Consider the following 17,873-nt stretch of genomic DNA (forward strand, 5'->3'; position numbering starts at 1 on the left):
TATTGAACGCAGCAAGTGTGAAAACTTGGCAGTTTTTAGTGCTATAAGGAAGCTTGTCTAGCACCACGCTATCAAGATGGCAAGCAGACAGACTGCTGTGATGGCATCCCATGAGTCAAGCTGGTCTTAATGTCCGGCATCATTCAAGAGTCTTATTTGTTTACAGCCCTTTCAGGCAGTTCTTTTTGCTCGGATTCCCCTGGTGCTGTCAGCGTGCACATTTAGGCACACAGGCACAAAGACACTGACAAGTAGATAGGAACAAACTGAACATATTTTGTTAGTTGTTTTTGCCAAATAGCTGATGCAAAAATTTTGTGAGCAGGATTTTGCTTGTACTTATGTAAATGTGCTCTTTTTCAGCTGAAATTGATGACATGAGCATATGCTATATTCTGAGGGATGGGGACAACGCGACAAACGACATCTTTCATTTCTCCATTGAGGACAGCGGTAAGTTCCTCAATTTAAACATCCACTCTTGGAGTTATATTGAGTGATAGCCGTTAAGTTTGAAATGAGTCTGTGACACGCTCACTTTTGAGGATGATACAGTGAATTTGTCACGCTGTTGCTGTTTAATAAATTCAGATTTCTCTAAGAAAGGAAAGGCTTGAATCCACTCAACAATGTGCCTAATTAGGCAGAATTACAAATCAAAAGGCATCTGCAAAGATTGCAGAGATTTCCATTATTTCAGCTTAAGTAAGTGGGATAACAGGCATGCAGTGAAATAGAAGGAAAGATGTACTGTTTCTGGATAGCTTTTGTTTATGCTCTGGTGAATTTCATTCCACCAGCATTTCGGAGAAAAAAGGAATGTTAGATGTTTTACGCCTATTAAAATTTTATTCAAATATTCATTAGTATATTCATTAGTTTGTCCTACTGCAAATGATGCCATAGGTAGGTCAGTCTTAGCATCTTACCGTAGTCGCTCATTATTTTTTTAGAAAGTAATGATTGATTTAGCCAGTTACTAATTAGTAGAGCTGTAGATATGTAATCAGACGCAGGCTCTGTGAATGGTTTGAGGCAATCATGCCGGTGTTGCCGATTAGCGGAAGCAGTGTGCCTGACAGTGTGTCCTTTCTGCTATCCTTCAGCTGTGATGAGTGAGCACAAAGGACGGCTCTAATAGGGGCCCTCTTTTCCCACAAGCACCTCAGTGAGCTCCCATTCTCATTTCTCATTTTCCGTGCCTTCGGTTTGATATTTGACAGGTTAAAATCAATCTCAACAGGTGGATGGGGTGCTAATAAGAGATGACTCAAATGCAGGAGCTGGTACTGAATATCAGCAGTTGAGCCCATGCAGATTTTTTTGTTGCTGAGTGAGGGCTCAGTCCCTTATTATTGTCTCACTTGGGCTTTCTGTTTTTTGTTTTGTTTTAATGGATCTCTGTGGGCCTCTCTCCCTCTTTGTCACTTTCTTTCTCTGTGTACCTTGCTTGATGCTTGATGACACACATATCCCCACACTGGTAGTTTATCTTCCAGACTGGCAATTAGATTCACTCCTTTCAGCGCTGCTCACTGCGAGACTTCAAAACAGCTTTTGTCTTATTCCGTCCTCAATCATAGTTATGTCCTCAAACAAAACAAAGCATAAAATGGCAACTATCAGATACAGTGCACCTCTCTAAAATGTCATTCTTTGATATGAAAATTGTACTTTATAGTGGCACCTAAAGAGCTTAACAAATTGATGAATGATCTCATTGGATGGCCGATCCACAAGGACTCACCACGTACTGCAGTGCAGTTTTTGAGGCAATCAGTGAAGATTTTTTTTTTAATAAGATTTAAGCTGGGCTGGTGGCTGCCCTAAATCCCTAGACAGAGCCTGCAGCTCTTTGAACAGCCGTGTTGTGGAGGAGCTGAATGCTGTACACTGGCACACAGCTGCACTATGTCATGTTCAGCAGTGGAAAACATTCTCTTTCTCGCTTCAAGTTCATTGGGAAATTTACCAAATGCACTTGGCAATGCTATGAGTGTGAAAAGTTGCTTTTCATGTTGCAGCTGTTCAGTGAGATTCCACGGGTTTATGCCAATAGTTGTGACGAACTGTGAATGTAGTCACATTTTCGAGTATGCGCCTGCTGCTGACTGCTGATTGCCATAATTTGTGTGCTTAAGAGTGCTGGTCATTGTTTAAACAGCACATGTGCAAAACTATTGGATTTATTTATTTACTGTTTTTCCCTCTTTCAGGTGAGGTCATGTATTGGGTTTTAGTACACCACACAAAGGCCTATAGGATTTCTTCTGGTTCCATTGTCAGTCCAAACATAAAGTGACTGTCTGCACTTATTACAGGGCAGCACACTAATTTACTCCTGGCATATATTCTCACAAAGGAGGATGAATGGAAAGTGCAAAGCCGTTCATTGTGCTCCATCTAAATACTTATGGCAGTCTCACTTCTAACCACAAGCTTGCTTTAATTGTAGAAGCTGACGTCATAGTTTTCCTGATAGACGGGTTGTCTTGTTAACCAGGGTACAGTGTTGGATTTTAATCTGAGCTGCCAGAGCTTCAGTTCCTCTTTGCAACAATGTATTTGCTGACTTCTACATGTTTCTAATAGTAAAGGGTGAGTTCAGAGCCCAAATGTGAAACTGTGCTAGACCTGACTCGCTCTCATCCATTGTATAGCACAGCTGTATTAGAGTATCGACTAAAGTAATGACCTGTGCTTTAAGCAGGCAGATATTTTGTTTACCTTGATTAATTATGCTTGTGCAATTTAGGCGGTTTCACTTGATTAACTCGGCCACATAAAGAGAGGAGATGGGCTTTTTACTACAAGTAAAAACAACTGGGCCACATCCCAAAGTGCTTAGCATTTTTAATTAGTGAATAGAGTTTCTTACAAAGTACAACTTTTAATCCTGTTAGTGTATAAAAAACAGAATAATATTGAATTTACTTCCAAATTATGCTGCGTTTTATGTGCAGTGGTCTACAAATGATTTGTGCATTTGTTTATTTGATTTCTTTTCCTCTTGAATTTCTTTAGCGTCTTAAAGTTGATACTGCCGGCTTTTAAAGCTGCATTTAAGGTGTTTTTGTCAAAAAGGAGACCACAGGATGAATGTTACCAGTGATGCTTGTGTATAATTTTTTGTCATCCTTGTCAGAGCTTTAAATTAATCATTCCAAATGACTAAATTCACACATTTTAACTTGTAGAGGTGTCTGTTGTTTTGAAGAAACTGTTGCCCAAATGGAATGTCGATTTTTTTCTGGGGGGGGTTGTATCTGTGTGCCTGTATGTGTGCTGCCCTTGTTATTCTAACTCGGTTAATTGTTGTGTTTTGATGGACTCCAGCGCTCCCCTTGTCTCCTAGGGATTCAGTTGCATTCAGGTGAGCTTACCTGAGCACACACGAGCCATCGCATTCCCAGGCAGTTGTTTATGGAGCTGATTCCCTGTCTGCTTCCAGCCAGTCAATCAACCTCACAAATGTTCTTAATGACAGACACAATGTAGTACTCTTTGTTTTTTATTCCAGGCGCTCAGCGCATTTTTATTTTTTATTTTTTTTTAAGTGAGCTACAAAAAGGCAGCAAAAGATCATTAATAGTTTGGGAAAAGAAATGCATTTTTAAGGTCAAACTCTGCAGGCATGCACAAAATGTCCATGTTTTTTCCTCATTTGACTAATGAGACTCGTTCGCTGTAAGAAGCATAGAGTATGTAAGTCAATAATTTCTAGTGAAATGGGTCAGCAGTGAAAAGAAAAATAGAATCACTTTCTGTCTGGAACACATTTTCTCACATGGAAAGAGACAATAGGGTGCATGTCTGCAGAGCCCACCTCAACAAGCGTGTTTTGTTTGTTATTTCTGCTCCGTGTAACAAGATAAGTTCAGGTCACCGTGCATACCTCGACCTAATAAATCCTCCAAACCATTTTTCACCTGCAGCAACATCTGATATGTATGTTGTCAACATAACTTCCATGTTATCGGTGTGTAATCTCTTGTGACAATGGGTGCATACTCCATCTTCTTTGTCTCCCCTCCTAATTCCAGGCTTGGGGGGGGGGGGGGGGGGGGGGGGGGATTATCTTACTCCCCATTGCGTGCTAGAGTACAACAAAAGTAAGTGTAGAACATGCACTCACATGCAGTTGTGAGGTTAGTATAGCTATATGCTATAATATCCCCATCACCGCACAGGAGATGACTCTGCAGTTTTGCAGCGTTTCTAGCCTGCTATTAATGAAACTGTCTCTTCTATACTTTCTTGTGGGGTATAACATTCCTCTGTCCTTGGGACCAGGTATGAATCATATTCATAAAGTATGCTTTAAGCTTCAGCAAATTACATAGCTGGTCTCGTTGTAGTGAGAGTTTAAAGGGGTTTCAGGGTGTTCGGTTTTCTTCACAGGCCAGCTGTGCTGCAGACAATAAAATAGGTGAAGTCGTTTTATTGTTATGGAAAAACCATTTAGTGATAAAACATCTGGGCTTTGATTACAGAGCTGTTCCTGAGGCACAGCTGCTTTACTTTGGGGCTGAAAAACTGAATTACAGAATGGATTTAGGCTAATCATTTTAGTTGGAGAGTGATTTGCGTCTCTTACCGGTCCCTTATGTCATCAGCAGCTAACTTTGCGTTATAATTTTCTCACTAGTCTGCATTGCAGTTATATTTGCAATGTTTACCACCCAGCAGCAGCCTTCTCTATTCAGCACAGCATAACAAGGTGTATGTGCAAGTTTGCTTTCCTTTAATGTGTGTGTGAAGAGTAGAGACGACTTAAATGAAAGCATATCCGCAAAGAGCTGCTGCGACTAACCAAACAGATGAAAAACCTGTGCTCATCTGTGAGGGGATCAAACATTCGCCGTTATCTAGCAGTCTTGAGCCAGCGAAATGCTTTTTTTTAAAAAAAAATTTAAATGCTTTTTTTGATAATGAAAAGATGATAATAGAATTCTCCAAGGCAGGAACGCCTGAATATGTTTCAAGAGGTTTCATTGTTCTGAAATGATTTAGGCACTGAATAAGCCAATGAATTCTCTCTTTTTTTGTTCAGATTTCTTTGCCCAAGTCTGTTGGATCACTTTCAGGCTGTCTGTTAGTGCTGTGCCTCCTTTTTTCCATTGCAGTCCATTTTGCTCCTGAGTGCAGATTACAGCTCCGTATTTACAATCCATATTTAGTCCAAAAGGCATATTCTGCTGCCTGAAATGCATCAGAAAAAGAGAACACCAAATCCATTAATGACAGATAATGATTTGGAGCAGCCGTGACAATATCACATTTATTTTTCATTGTGGTGTTTGTGCTGATTACAGCAAAGAACGTGGGTGATTTGTTGCTTAAACATCTAGGGAACTTACTGATTTATTCTGATCTGCTTTAATTTTCCCATTAGAAAACAGAAGGGAAAAACCCTGTTTGATGATTTTGCTCTCTCTGTCTTCATGTGCTGCCAAAGTGTATGTTGCCAAGGTTAACAAAGCAAAGGCAAATTCCCAAAAGTATAGAAACCTCAGGCCCAGGCTTGTTCTCCGAATGATGATGTGTGTCGTCATTACTGCCTTAGGTTATCAGTCTAGCAGAACTGAGATTCCTCTGGTGAAAATCCCCATTATGTGGAAAAAAGGGTTAAAGTTTGTGTCATCGAGTTTTAGGACGGCCCCAGACAAGTGTCATACTTGAGTCATACTTAAAATAAATATAACAGGGGCAGAACAAAAAGGAAATAAACTTTAGGTCAAATTAAACTATTCATGAATTTATTTTGCGTTATTATGTCACAGTATAAAATATCACTTTCTTTTCACGCTCTGCGATGTGTCCTGGGTGATTTTTGGCCTCATGAAATCGCCCGATGGGACTGTTTTGACAAACAGCAGGGAATCTGAGTGTTTGTGATGCTACAGTTGCTGCTGTAACAACTCTCTTTTCACAGGAGTAGAGCTTTTGTTCACTTTTGAAAAATCAGTCTGGATAATGTGTTTCTGGCCCCTGAATCCCAGCAGTGGACCAGAGCTGCTCCTCTCCGCCCTGCCGCATGATAAGCCACTGATAGCTGGGCCGAGGCTGTAGTGTGTCACAACTCTCTCCAGCTATACTTGGGTTTCATGATTGGAGCCCTTTGCACGCTACACCTCCTTTGTACACATTTTTTCATGCACGTTCACACTCGCGTACACAAAGCATTGACCATCTTTCCATCACTGGGCCAGCTGTCTGATTTCATAATCAGAGATGAGGCCGGCACTGCTAAAATGTTTCATCAAGATGCTTGGCATCAGCTACAGTTTAATTGATAACGGCTTTGTCTTTGATTTCAAGCTGTTGTCTCTTTTGATTAGAGTGCTGTGATGTAGAGCAGAAACAACACCAGCTTCTTTTATTGTGATATCATCAGCATATTATTGAGGAAGGACAGAGGGGTTCAAGTTAGGGGTGCGGATACATCACGGATTGGTTGCACTGGTGATAGACAGATTAATAGATGAAGTCAGGCAGGAGACTCTTTGGACTATATTGTTTGCAGATGAGATTGTAATTTGTAGCGAGAGTTAGGGCTGTTCGATATAACGATATAAAAACGTCTATCGTTTCATTTTACGCTATCATTTGTTTCGTGGTGTCGCAAAATAAACTGTTTACGGCAATATTTTTCTCATGGTTTTGATGGTTACTGTAGTGGCTATATTAATTTCTTAAAGTTCTCTCAACCAGTAACCACACTAAGGACGGACAAGTGCCTGTTTTTATGCGTTGTGGTTAGCAACAACGACAGTAACACCATCGCGTTTCCGCTGTCTTATGTTCCACATAAACCTTTCACAATAAAGCTCAAGATCCTGTTGAGATTTTTCAAAATAAACTGAATCACGTGAAAGAGCAGATTGTTTACGGATGAGAAGTAAAAAAGGCGCCAGGTGCTAAAAAAGAAACCTTAGACTCAAACGTTAGAACAGGCTTTTCCCCGCAGCACGCCGTGTAATAAATGCTCACAAAGAAAACGGCGGCCGTTACAACTTATGTCTAAAAATGTATCGTTTCATGCATCGGTTGAAACACTCGACTCCAGCTACATGACACAGAGCTGGAAACACTTCCTGCAAGTTGAGCTGCCCGAGATTCACAGAATTTACAGAAAATGTTAAATTTTTGTGATTTATATCGTTATCGGACGATAGATGTCTTATATCGGGATATGAGATTTTGGTCATATCGCACAGGCCTAGCAAGAGTAGTGGTACGGTGGAACTGAGCCTGCAGAGGTGGAGGTATGTTCTGGAGAGAAGAGGAATGAAAAGTAGTAGATGCAAGACAGAATACATATGTGTGAATGAGAGAGAGAGAGATGGATGTAACAGTGACCCTACAAGGAGTAGAAATAATGAAAGTGGATGAAATAGGTGAGGTCAGCTATCCAAATCAGACCATGTACACGGGAGGTGAAGAAGAGCGTATTGGCATGGTGGAGTGACTGGAGATGAGTGTCAGCTGTGATTTGTGATGGATAGAAGCAACAGTGAAAAGGATGGTCTGATGGTAGATGTTTGGTTTAGAGACAGTGGCACTAATGAAAAGACAGAAGGCCAAGCTTTGGAAATGAGTGCATCACAGGGACAGCTCAGGTCGAGTGGTTTGAAAACAAAGTTTGAGAGGCAAGGCTGAGATAGTTTGGACAGGTGCAGGGGAGTGATAGTGGATATATTGGACACAATATGTTGAATATGGAACCACCAGGCAGGAGGCAAAGTGGAAGACCACAGAGAAGATTCAAGGATGTAGTAGAAGGAGGACGTGCAGAGCGTTGGTGTGACAGAAGAGGATATTAGGGACAGGGTGAGGAGGAGGCAGATCACCCGAAAGAAGAAGAAGAAGAAGTTTAGTATACAAATGTGCAAGGGAAATATATACAGTAGAGAGGAACTGAAGATGATACGCATTTAGACACAGACTCACTTGAGAAGGTTTTTATTTTCACACATGGTAGGAGTGTGTCTCTGGGCTCTCGTCTCATGAAAGGTGCTGATGAAACCTTTTGGGGATTCTGATCAAGCTCCCACTCACCATCACCTCCTTTCTATAAGTGTAGCCTGATACTCAGGATATGAGGAGTCATCGTGTGGAGAGATGGATTGGGAGGTGGGTAGTCATAGGAGATGAAAGATTGAAGTGCTTTGTTGGTCCCCGTATTGGTGAGGGCAAGGCGTCAAGCTGCTTCCTGTCGCCTGTAGCGACTGCATGAATGTGCTGATGTGCACTTCACTCTCTAAACACTGCCTGTGTTGACAAGGTGCGAGAGCGCAAATGTAGTAGGTAAACTCTGCATGAATTCAGCTGGATCTACATATGAATATAAATGATTTAGAGTTTGCTATAGATTTGATTAGCCGTGAAGAAATGTTATGTAGTCAGGAAGTATCAAGCTTCTCTCCATTTCAAGGAATGTATGACAGCCTCAAACTATGGTTATTTAATTCAGAGAACATTCCTGTCGCTCACTTTATCTATTCTGTTATATTTTTTTACAGAGCTGAAGGCAGTGCATATCAGTATTTTTCCACTACTGGTCAAGTAATACGTCCCACCAAAAGTTGCATTTGATATGTGAATCAATTCTTAGTTATTTGTCTTACATTGCATTTTCTAAAATTTGTTTTGGCTTGTATCAGTTTGAGAAGCACAAAAATAATTCAAAGACAGCCGTGGAAATGTCCAGCACTCAGATGAACCCTTCCCCCCATTAAGAAAACTCAGGAATGTCTTGCTGCCAGAAATTAACTAGACCATGCATGGGCTTATCTTGGTTTTCCAGCACATGAGCTTGGAGTGAAGTGAAGAGTTACATATTAGCAAGAAAATGGGACAAGAGACGGAAATAAAGGCCAAAGGAAGCAAGTTGAGACAACTGAGCAGTCTGGTAAAGAGGTTGCATTTTACTGCTTTTTTTTTTCTAGCCAAAGCCACTACCCTCGCCACCAAACATTACTTCAAACGGGATCAGTGGTTAATAAGTCATATGTATGAGCAGAACATTTGGTTCGATTAAAGCTTCGAAACATCAGGTGCAGATTTAATTTCAACTTTAAAAAGAGGTGATAATGTTTTAAAGGATATTCAGTGTGACTGTTAAATTTAACAAAGCAATCTGAAGGTAAGAATTACATTTCTGCTCTCTTGCAACTCCAACATTCATCTCTTGTCCTTCATGTCTAATAGTTTTCAGTCTGAGAAATATTCAGATTCATTACATCGCATTACTTTATTCCATTCCACGGGATGCCAGGTAATTGTGCTCCCTACAGCACTGTGTGCCTTTATGTGGTAGCACACAACACAGTGGTCTCTGAAGAGAATCAATTTAAATGATAGTATTATGCAATGTGGTATACTCCGAATAGAGGTCTTGCAGCACAGAACTCATCCATGCAACGACAAGAGTGTATCTGACTTTGTACCTTGAAGTTGGTTTTCATATCATAAGGTTCACTGTCGCCAACAAAGATTTCCAGAAGCTATTTTGACAATGATTCAAAGGCCAGAAAAAAAAAGAAAAATCCATTTGATTGCCTAAATTAAATATTGCAGGCATCCCTAGAAGTACTCTTCTTTTAACATGCCAGCAAATATTTTTGAACCCAGGGCTTGTTCTGCTGCACAGACTAATCTTCAGTCCAATATTAAAAGGAGAAGACAATAACAACACTAAGTCCTTAGACATTTTCTGCACTCTTTTCATGAATGCAGAACAGCACGCTTATCTTTAAAATGCAGGTTTGCACAGTTCTACTCAATGGCTTCTTTTCATCCATCATAAACAAAGGGCCAACAGTTATTTAACACTTCTTTAGGAATTACCATTTCAGCTTTTTAGGGAGCATTTTGCTCCAAGGCAAACGCTTTACTACATGCGAGGATTTGCAAGTAACAACTGTGAAATGCAGCTAAAACATGTTGTTGTAGCCGAAGCCAATGGAGGCCGGCCCAACAGACTCGAGAAATGCCTGGCTTTATTAGTATGGAGCGCATGAGTCTGGGGGACTGGGATGGGTTTTTTTATTCTGTGGTCTCACGCTGCTGCTTTCAGCAAACAGTCCACCATTATTCGGTCTGACAAGAGAGCAAACACTGAGCATTCAAGGGTCAAGAAAAAGCACGTCCCCCCTCTCTTTGTCAACTCCTGTCTTCCTGCATCCTTATGTTTCTTTGTTTTCCCTCCCATATTCGCACTTAGCCTTGTACCTCCTTGTTATTTCGCTACCTTTGTTCCTCTGTTCAGTTGCCAGCAGTATTTGAGAAGTGGGATACATTTTGCATATGCACCTGTAACAATGTAAGCTCAGGCAGACACGTTTTGTTCTGCCTGAGGTTGTTTCCTCTGAAATGACTTAAAAATGTTTATTTATTAGCCAAGATAAGCTCAAAAGGCATGTTATTCTTGTATTCTTTACAGCATGCTATTTGGAAAGGTGTTTTTTTTTTTCAATAACTCCATATAAACAAAACTCAAAGGGTTGCTAAAAAATTTTTTGGCACCAGCTTCACTTCACACAGCTTTTTTCAGCAGGTCACAGAAGATTTGCACATCTACCTCAGCAGCTTATGCGCCACGGTGTTCATACTGTACATAATTGACTGGTAATGAGCAAAGAACTCCTGATCTGAAATCCACTGTGACCTTAACTTGTGAATGTTGAAAAAAAAAGCCCTGTAGTTGCTAATTCAGCCTTTTGTTGTAACTTCCCTTGCTATTGAGAGTTCAGGCTTTTGCTCCGTAAACCGTGTGGCTGACTGTTAATTAAGACACTCGAGGCCACGTCCTCTTCGACAGGCTGGAATGCTATTCAAGGGCAATCAATGAATACTTTGTCTGAGCTCACCTATACAATCAAAATATACAAAGCCCTCAGAAGAGGCTTTGATATCTCTTTTGGAAAGAGATATCCTTCAGAAATGTGATGCACTTTAAATGCCCTGTGTATTAACTTTCATGGTTAAATCTTTAAACATTTGTTAAATCTTTATATATTGAAATTTATAACTTGAAATCTATGACGATCGTGATCTTGTTAAGTACGGTATTTTCATCAAATATAAGAAAAATATAGAAACTATTAGCCGTAAAGCCACGATAGAGGTCCTGGGCACTGGTATAGCTCACCCATATGCTGATAGACTACTGCAGCGGCCTGGGTGTCCTCACTTTCCTGTCTGTTTTACTTTCCTGTCAACATGGCTAAACACAAAAAGTACCTCTAAAAATATAGAAATAAGTCCTCACCTTGAGTGCTTGGCACAATGCCCCATGTTGTAAAATCGCAAAGTGCAGACATGCACTGCAGAGTTGGCTTCATGCTGCTTCTTAAGATTTCTGGAAATATTCTAATTGAACTAATATTTCCTCCCAAGGCTAATAGGATTGAATATAAAAAGCCTGAGTGTTTTCATTTGCAGTATGAGATGTCAGTGGTTTGTAAATTTTAGAAACGGTACATTTGTCAATTGTCAGGATAACTGGAAATTGGAGCTGCCCATACAAGTCTATACTCGTAACTTGATAACTCTTTAAATGTTTTGGTAAATAATTTATGAACTTACATATTTGAGAGTAATAAACCTTTAAATGATGGCGATAATTTGCTAACATTTAATTTGTAAGATGGATGTTAGATTTTAATTAATTGTCAACATAACTTCCAACATATAAATGTATAAAGGATCTGAATTTATACAGGCGGATTTGTGACTTTGAAACTGGAAATACAGTAGACATTTTTACGACGGATGTTTTTATTTCATAAATGTATTCTCACCAGTTATTCTCATGTGTCTTTGTGATATCTGCACCCACAAATGACATCATTTGTGGCTGTGTGTGAAGACACTGGAGTGTGAAGAAGATTCCCAGGGAATGGGTGACCTTTCCCTACAGTCACATTGAACTGTACTTCCGCTGCCACATTTCTTTCCTGGGGATGAATAAAGGAGCCTCGTCTGAAATAGGAGCTCTGGGAATTGCTCATTGCCTTTTTACACATGCGAGTGGCTCACTGTGCAGTTTCCACAACAACCTGGTGCTGCAATTAGGAATCAAAAAGTGTAAACAGGATGACTGCTTAAAAGGATCCTTAGTGTCAAGAACAGGGTAGAAGAGAGTATTGAAATCATGATGTTAAGTGTTTTGAATTTCATTCTGCAGATGCTGGGTAGAACTTTTTTTTTTTAATTTTCTGATTCTTGTGAGGAGCTGATAATTTGATTCTGTTTTGATTTTGTAAAATGTTTTATGAAACTAAAAAAAATGCCTTTAAGTGCAATCCAATCATAGCCAACATAGTTATAGTTGTCACCCCATAAAGTCTCAGAGCAGAGATGCAATGCAGTAAGGAGACATTGACTTTAAGGACAGGTAATTCTAACTGCTACACTTCAAATTTGGAAAGAGCTCGGAGAATTTAATCACCTTTGGGTTCAGATGTTAATCTCGAAGAACTTTCCCTACTGAGAGCAAAGCATTGCTTGCTTTAAGCCTCGCATGGCTCTCTGACCTGGCACCTTTGTACAAAAGCACCTCTCGCCTTTCTTTCAACATTCACAAATCTTGCCCCAGAGTGACCACCGTGTGTTGGAGTGGACACAGAGGCAACAGCAGCCAGAAGGGACGCTGCTGGAGTGGCCAGATTTATGGCAGACCAGTTCCCTGAAAGTCTGTGCTTATAGAAAAGGGTTTAGGACCTGTGAAATCATAACCATTCTAAATCTTTCAAGCCATGGCCAGCTCCCCACTCGTTACTGTGCATACAAGGCTTAGGGAGATTAGACCATATCGCTCTCTCTCTCTCTTTCTCTACTCTGCCATGTGCTTTTTTTTCCTTCAACAGGATTATTAAATCCCTTTTCCCTTAATTGGAGAGGTGAAAAGTATGCTGGTATAGTCTCACACACTATGGACGTCAAGGCAAAGGTCATTTCATAGGAGAAGATTATATAACATGTTTGGTTTCCATCACAGAAATTAACCATTGCTGTTTCTTTGAAAGAAAATTAGGTATTGATTTGTCTCTTGACTTATATGTTCTCAAAGGCGACATTGCCTCCGTTATGCAAATTAATTAAAGACGATTATACTAAAATCGCTAAAACCCTGGATGCCTAAAATCGATTACACACTAGAGACCCTAAATAGCATGATTACATCTGTGAGGACACATTGGATTCTGATGAAACTTTAACCTACCTGTAAGATTGAGAAAGCAACCCAAATTATTCAAAGCAATTTTCAGTGTAACATGAATATTCACCAAATGTAGCCAATTACCTCAAAGCTTGATGGCAGCCCGATCATTAGATGGGATGTCTTGCTAATGATCCACATGTTGAATAGACAGACTGATTAACACTTACCGACATTTTTTTGATGCTAATTAAAAGATGGCGCGAACAGTAGTTGGGTTTTTTTTGTTATTGTTTTTTTTTTCTTTTTTCTTTTTGCTGCTGGTGATTTAAGAAAAATAGGACTGCATGATAATGTTTTAGAGGCGCTGATTAATAGTATGAATGAATTTGGTCTAGCAAATTGCTTCAGGAGACTTTATGCCTCGCACTGCAGGTGTGGAAACATCTTTTTGTTATCCACACCAGCGCAAACAAATGAAGTGTAGAAAAACATTATCTGTGCAACACTGAAGCAGAGTTTGTAGTTGGAAACATCTGCATATGAAATACATTTGAACTCATTCCTTGAATATCTATTTCTTGGCTTTTCTCCAACATATAAATACATAAAAGTCAAATAAAATGTTATTCTGCACTGAAACATGCTCTGCCTTCAGTCTCTGATAGCTGTACAGAGCTGTGAAGTTATACTTTACAAGTTCTTTCATGCATTTATTAATAAATTAAAAATAAATAAATAAATTGAAAAACTCTTGTGGCTTTTTCTTGTAGTGGGGTCTAATTGCACTCGAAAGCTTTGAAACACAACAAACCAAAACACTTAAATTACTATGCAGGTTTGGTGCACAGTTAGTTATCGAGCTATATTGTTATTAACATTGCAGTGCTGAAATGTGCAGAATGAAAGAGAAGGAGGATTGATTAGCACAGACTGTCTGTGTTGACGTTTCATGTTTCCCATGTCCCTTTTGGAGTTCTCTCAGGTCCTTTGGCTTCTTCTTCCAAAATCTGCATCTTAGATTATAAATTAGCCACGTGCATGTAAGATAGACACAGCTAGTGCTTAAATACACAGAATAAAATGCCTTATGAATATGAGTGAAAAGGTGAATGTGGCTTATAGTGTAAATTGCTCAGCAACACCTCAAAAGCACTGTATAAATGCCAGTCTGTTCCATTACATGACAGTGAATTTAGAGTACATGTATTTTTAGATACATTTTGTCTTTTGAGTCTAAAAGGATTCATCAGTTAGGCTCAGTTTATCCTTCATGATCAGCGCAGTGCAACTCTGTGGGCAAAGAGCCGCCTATCTGTCTGCCTGGCTGAATCCATGGGGCACTCTGGCCTGCAATGCTTGACGGTGACCAAATAAGGGCTGACTGCAACATGTATGCAGGGAGGAGACCATTTTGTAAGTTGGCACAGTGCAGCCTCTCACATTCTTTGGCCCCACTCAAAAGGCTTCTGTCCTTCATCGCGCATCCACTATGCGAACGGACAGCAGCTACATGAACTGTACAAGAGGGTTCGTCAGATGGTTCATGTACGAGGTTGGCTGTAGTTAAGTGCTTGTTTGCAGAGTCTGACAGTTATCGCTAATATTTAGAGTGACATCCGCTGCCAGCGCTTAAAGGCATAGTGTGAAACTAACAAAGACAGAACAAAGGCAGTTTGTCAATCCGGTGAATTCATTAAGATTATCCAGGAAAAATAAGGATAATGTGGAAATATGGTGTAATATTAAATCTAAGACTAGCACTGCGGAGCAGACCCAAACATAAGTGATTCAGATATTCACTAAATTCTGTCTCACTACTGTGAGACCAAGTTAAAGATTAACTTGGATGTTTTCCTTTGGGCCTCTTTGAAGTGGAATTAGTCCAACCCCTGCTTATCTTAATTAGAAAGAAATCTAGGGGAGTGAAGTGGTCTTCTGGAAATGAGCACCTCCACTCCCTGAAGCCCATACTAAAGCTTAACAAGACCTTGAGGAACACTAAACTTAACGTTTTCTATTATCATTCTGGGACTCTTCCTATAATATACTCTGGTATAAACTGTGAACATAAATATTTTTCTTCTGATGTTTGAAAGTGCGGGTCAGTGCTGTGTCGTCCTCAGTCTCTTATGGATAGGGAAAGGGAATAATTAATAGAGCTTATTCGTGTTTGTGAATAACGCTGAAGGTGAACAGGTGTTTAATGGGAGTGATCCTGAAAAAGAAGGGAAGAAAATTCTCCTTGAGGCTCGGTTTGTTGCGTAGGCACTTTTTTGAGTGTCATGTGAACACTTATGCAAAACAGAACATGAATTGGTGTGCGTCTGACTATATTCTGTTCCACTCTCTATCTGAATATTTTAGTGTGCAAATAATCTGTTGCCTTCATTTTCTATACCTACATAGACTCTATCTAATGTAAGGTTCAGATAAACAAATGGTGGCAGAAGAATAGCCAAAACCTCTGCTTCCATTGCTTCCGTGGAGAACAGGCGCCACAGCTCGGAGATCACACACACAGTGTTTATTGGTGGCATGAGTGACATGCTGCTGGCTTTAATCCAAATAGTGTAGGGAGGCCCTGTCATACATAGGTCACCTGTCTCCAGAAGAATAATGTGGAACACACAGGAAGCAGAAAGCCTACACTGTGGTAGACCTCAAGAATGTGCGTCAGGTTCCCATAGGATGTTGTCCTGTCACTTAATAAAAGTTATGTGTTACACATGTAATATTCGATGTATTTTGCCAGCAATATTTTTTCTTTAAAAGCATGTTTTCTCTGCACACAGAATTTTATATTTTAAATGATGTTGTTTTTTGTACTGCTAGTGTACTGAGAAGCATAACAGAGCTGAACAGCTTGATTTTATTAGTTCAAATTTAACGCCACACTGACTTCCCAAACAGCTTTTCACTCTGGAATTGTCATTTGTGTCTTGAGATCAGTGATGGAAATTTTGTCATAATGCGGTGCAAATGTTTTGCACTTACCTTGTGAGCTACTTGATCTCGTCATCAGCACCGGTGGCTTTGCCTACTAAAACAGAAAAGCGACACAGTGACATGGTGCCTGAGCAGACAAATGAGTGAACGCTAGCATTGAAAAATGATTAAATGTTATTACACTGCCAGATAGACCTTTTGATCAATATTAGATAGCTACAATTTTCATATTTAAGTATAATTTAAACACAGAGGGAAATCCACAGTATTTGAAAGTATAAACTTTTAAAACGTGATTCTGAATCAGAACGAGGTGAGAAACAGCCGTGCTTTGAAGTTGTGTGTCAACTAGATATGCCTGTTGTCAAACAGAGAAATAAATACTCTGTTATGGGCAGAGAAAATCTGCTTTCTACTCAAGGTTCACAGTTCAGTCCTTTCCATCTGGATCTGTAATTTTAAAGAACCTCAGCATCTGTCTTGTTTTGTCTTCTGTCTTCTTTCGGATTTTACTGCATTCTTTATCTTCTTAGCTTTAAACACCCTGTCTGGTTGAAAACATCAAAGTAAATCAGTGTGTTCATTATATTTTAATGACATAATATATAATACAACGAGTTTTCTATGAGATGAGGGAAAAAGAAATCTTTTTTGCTACTTGTCCTCATGCATCACACTGACTTTTTATACTTTCAAGCAGTTAATGCCCCATATTGTCAAATGGGTATTTAACACATGGGTATTAAAGGCCTGGTGTTGCTCAGTGCGAGAAAACATGTACAATAACACCCAAAGTAACAGGTGCAGAGAATATTTAATATGTGCGCGCACCCACTCGAGCATGCACAGAGTCACCGAACCTCATAATGCATGCACCCTCACACATAATAAAACACCCAGGGTGAATGTATATAGGTTTTACCCTTCACAGTTAGGAAGGAAATGGACACAGCAGAGTGGTCTGCTGGACGTGACAGATTTACTGGCTGTACCGACGAGAATGGGGAGGAGCTGAGACTCTCAGTTGTGCCTAACATCTGCAAAGGCAGCACTTTAAAATCTCTGAACAATGTCCCGGCACCCTCCTGACAATTTCACTTTTATTTCACTACTTTCTGAACTGCCAAATGTTCTGTGGCTCATGCATCTCCATCTCACCATCCTCAACCATTACAGCACCAGCCAGACAATTTAACTGTGCAGTCTGGTGGATGCATTTGGATTTTTTATTAACCTGTGTTTCATTATTTAGACTCCCAGCCATCGCACTGGAAATGACCACATTAAAATGCGTTCCTGTATGAGTCCGTGCGTGCATGTGTGCCCATTTTGGTCTGCCGGAGTTTGTGTATCTGCGTTTGATGCCTGTCTATGTGGCTCTGCTTTGAGTCTTTACGGTCAAATTGTTGCAGACGTGCCCTCCAGGACTATAACGTCGCCCTTTGAGTGCAGCTTCAAAAGGCATGGAGGAAAAAACCCAGTTCAGACAAGAAACAGACACCTTTTATCTTAATCAGAAATGAAGCAATTAGATGGCACAAGCTGTCTTCCTTTTGCGTAAGGGCTGTGCACACCGCATGGGGGGTATGCGGTGTGCACAGCCCTTACTGAGAGCAGGCTAGAAGTCAAAGTCAAAACCTGGGGGTATGCAAGAACCCATCCTAATAGAGGGTATTGAAATTTCTTTATCACCTCTGAATCAAAAGGATGTGCCCATTTTTGGACCATTTAGTCCTGGTTAGGGTTTTTAATTCGT

The 17,873-nt window shown here is 40.0% G+C and overlaps 1 protein-coding gene across 1 annotated transcript in view; it reads left to right on the top strand.

The window, feature by feature from the left end:
• frem2b (FRAS1 related extracellular matrix 2b) overlaps positions 1-17,873 on the top strand; it is a 51,054-nt gene that overhangs the window by 5,894 nt on the left and 27,287 nt on the right. The window contains exon 2 of the mRNA XM_087851116.1: positions 364-453. Within this exon, the coding sequence (XP_087707242.1) occupies positions 364-453 (90 nt within the window). The remainder of the gene's footprint in view (positions 1-363; positions 454-17,873) is intronic.

This window comes from Neolamprologus brichardi, chromosome 14 (assembly GCF_056152115.1).
Source record: "Neolamprologus brichardi isolate AB-2024 chromosome 14, ASM5615211v1, whole genome shotgun sequence".
Lineage (NCBI taxonomy): Eukaryota > Metazoa > Chordata > Actinopteri > Cichliformes > Cichlidae > Neolamprologus > Neolamprologus brichardi.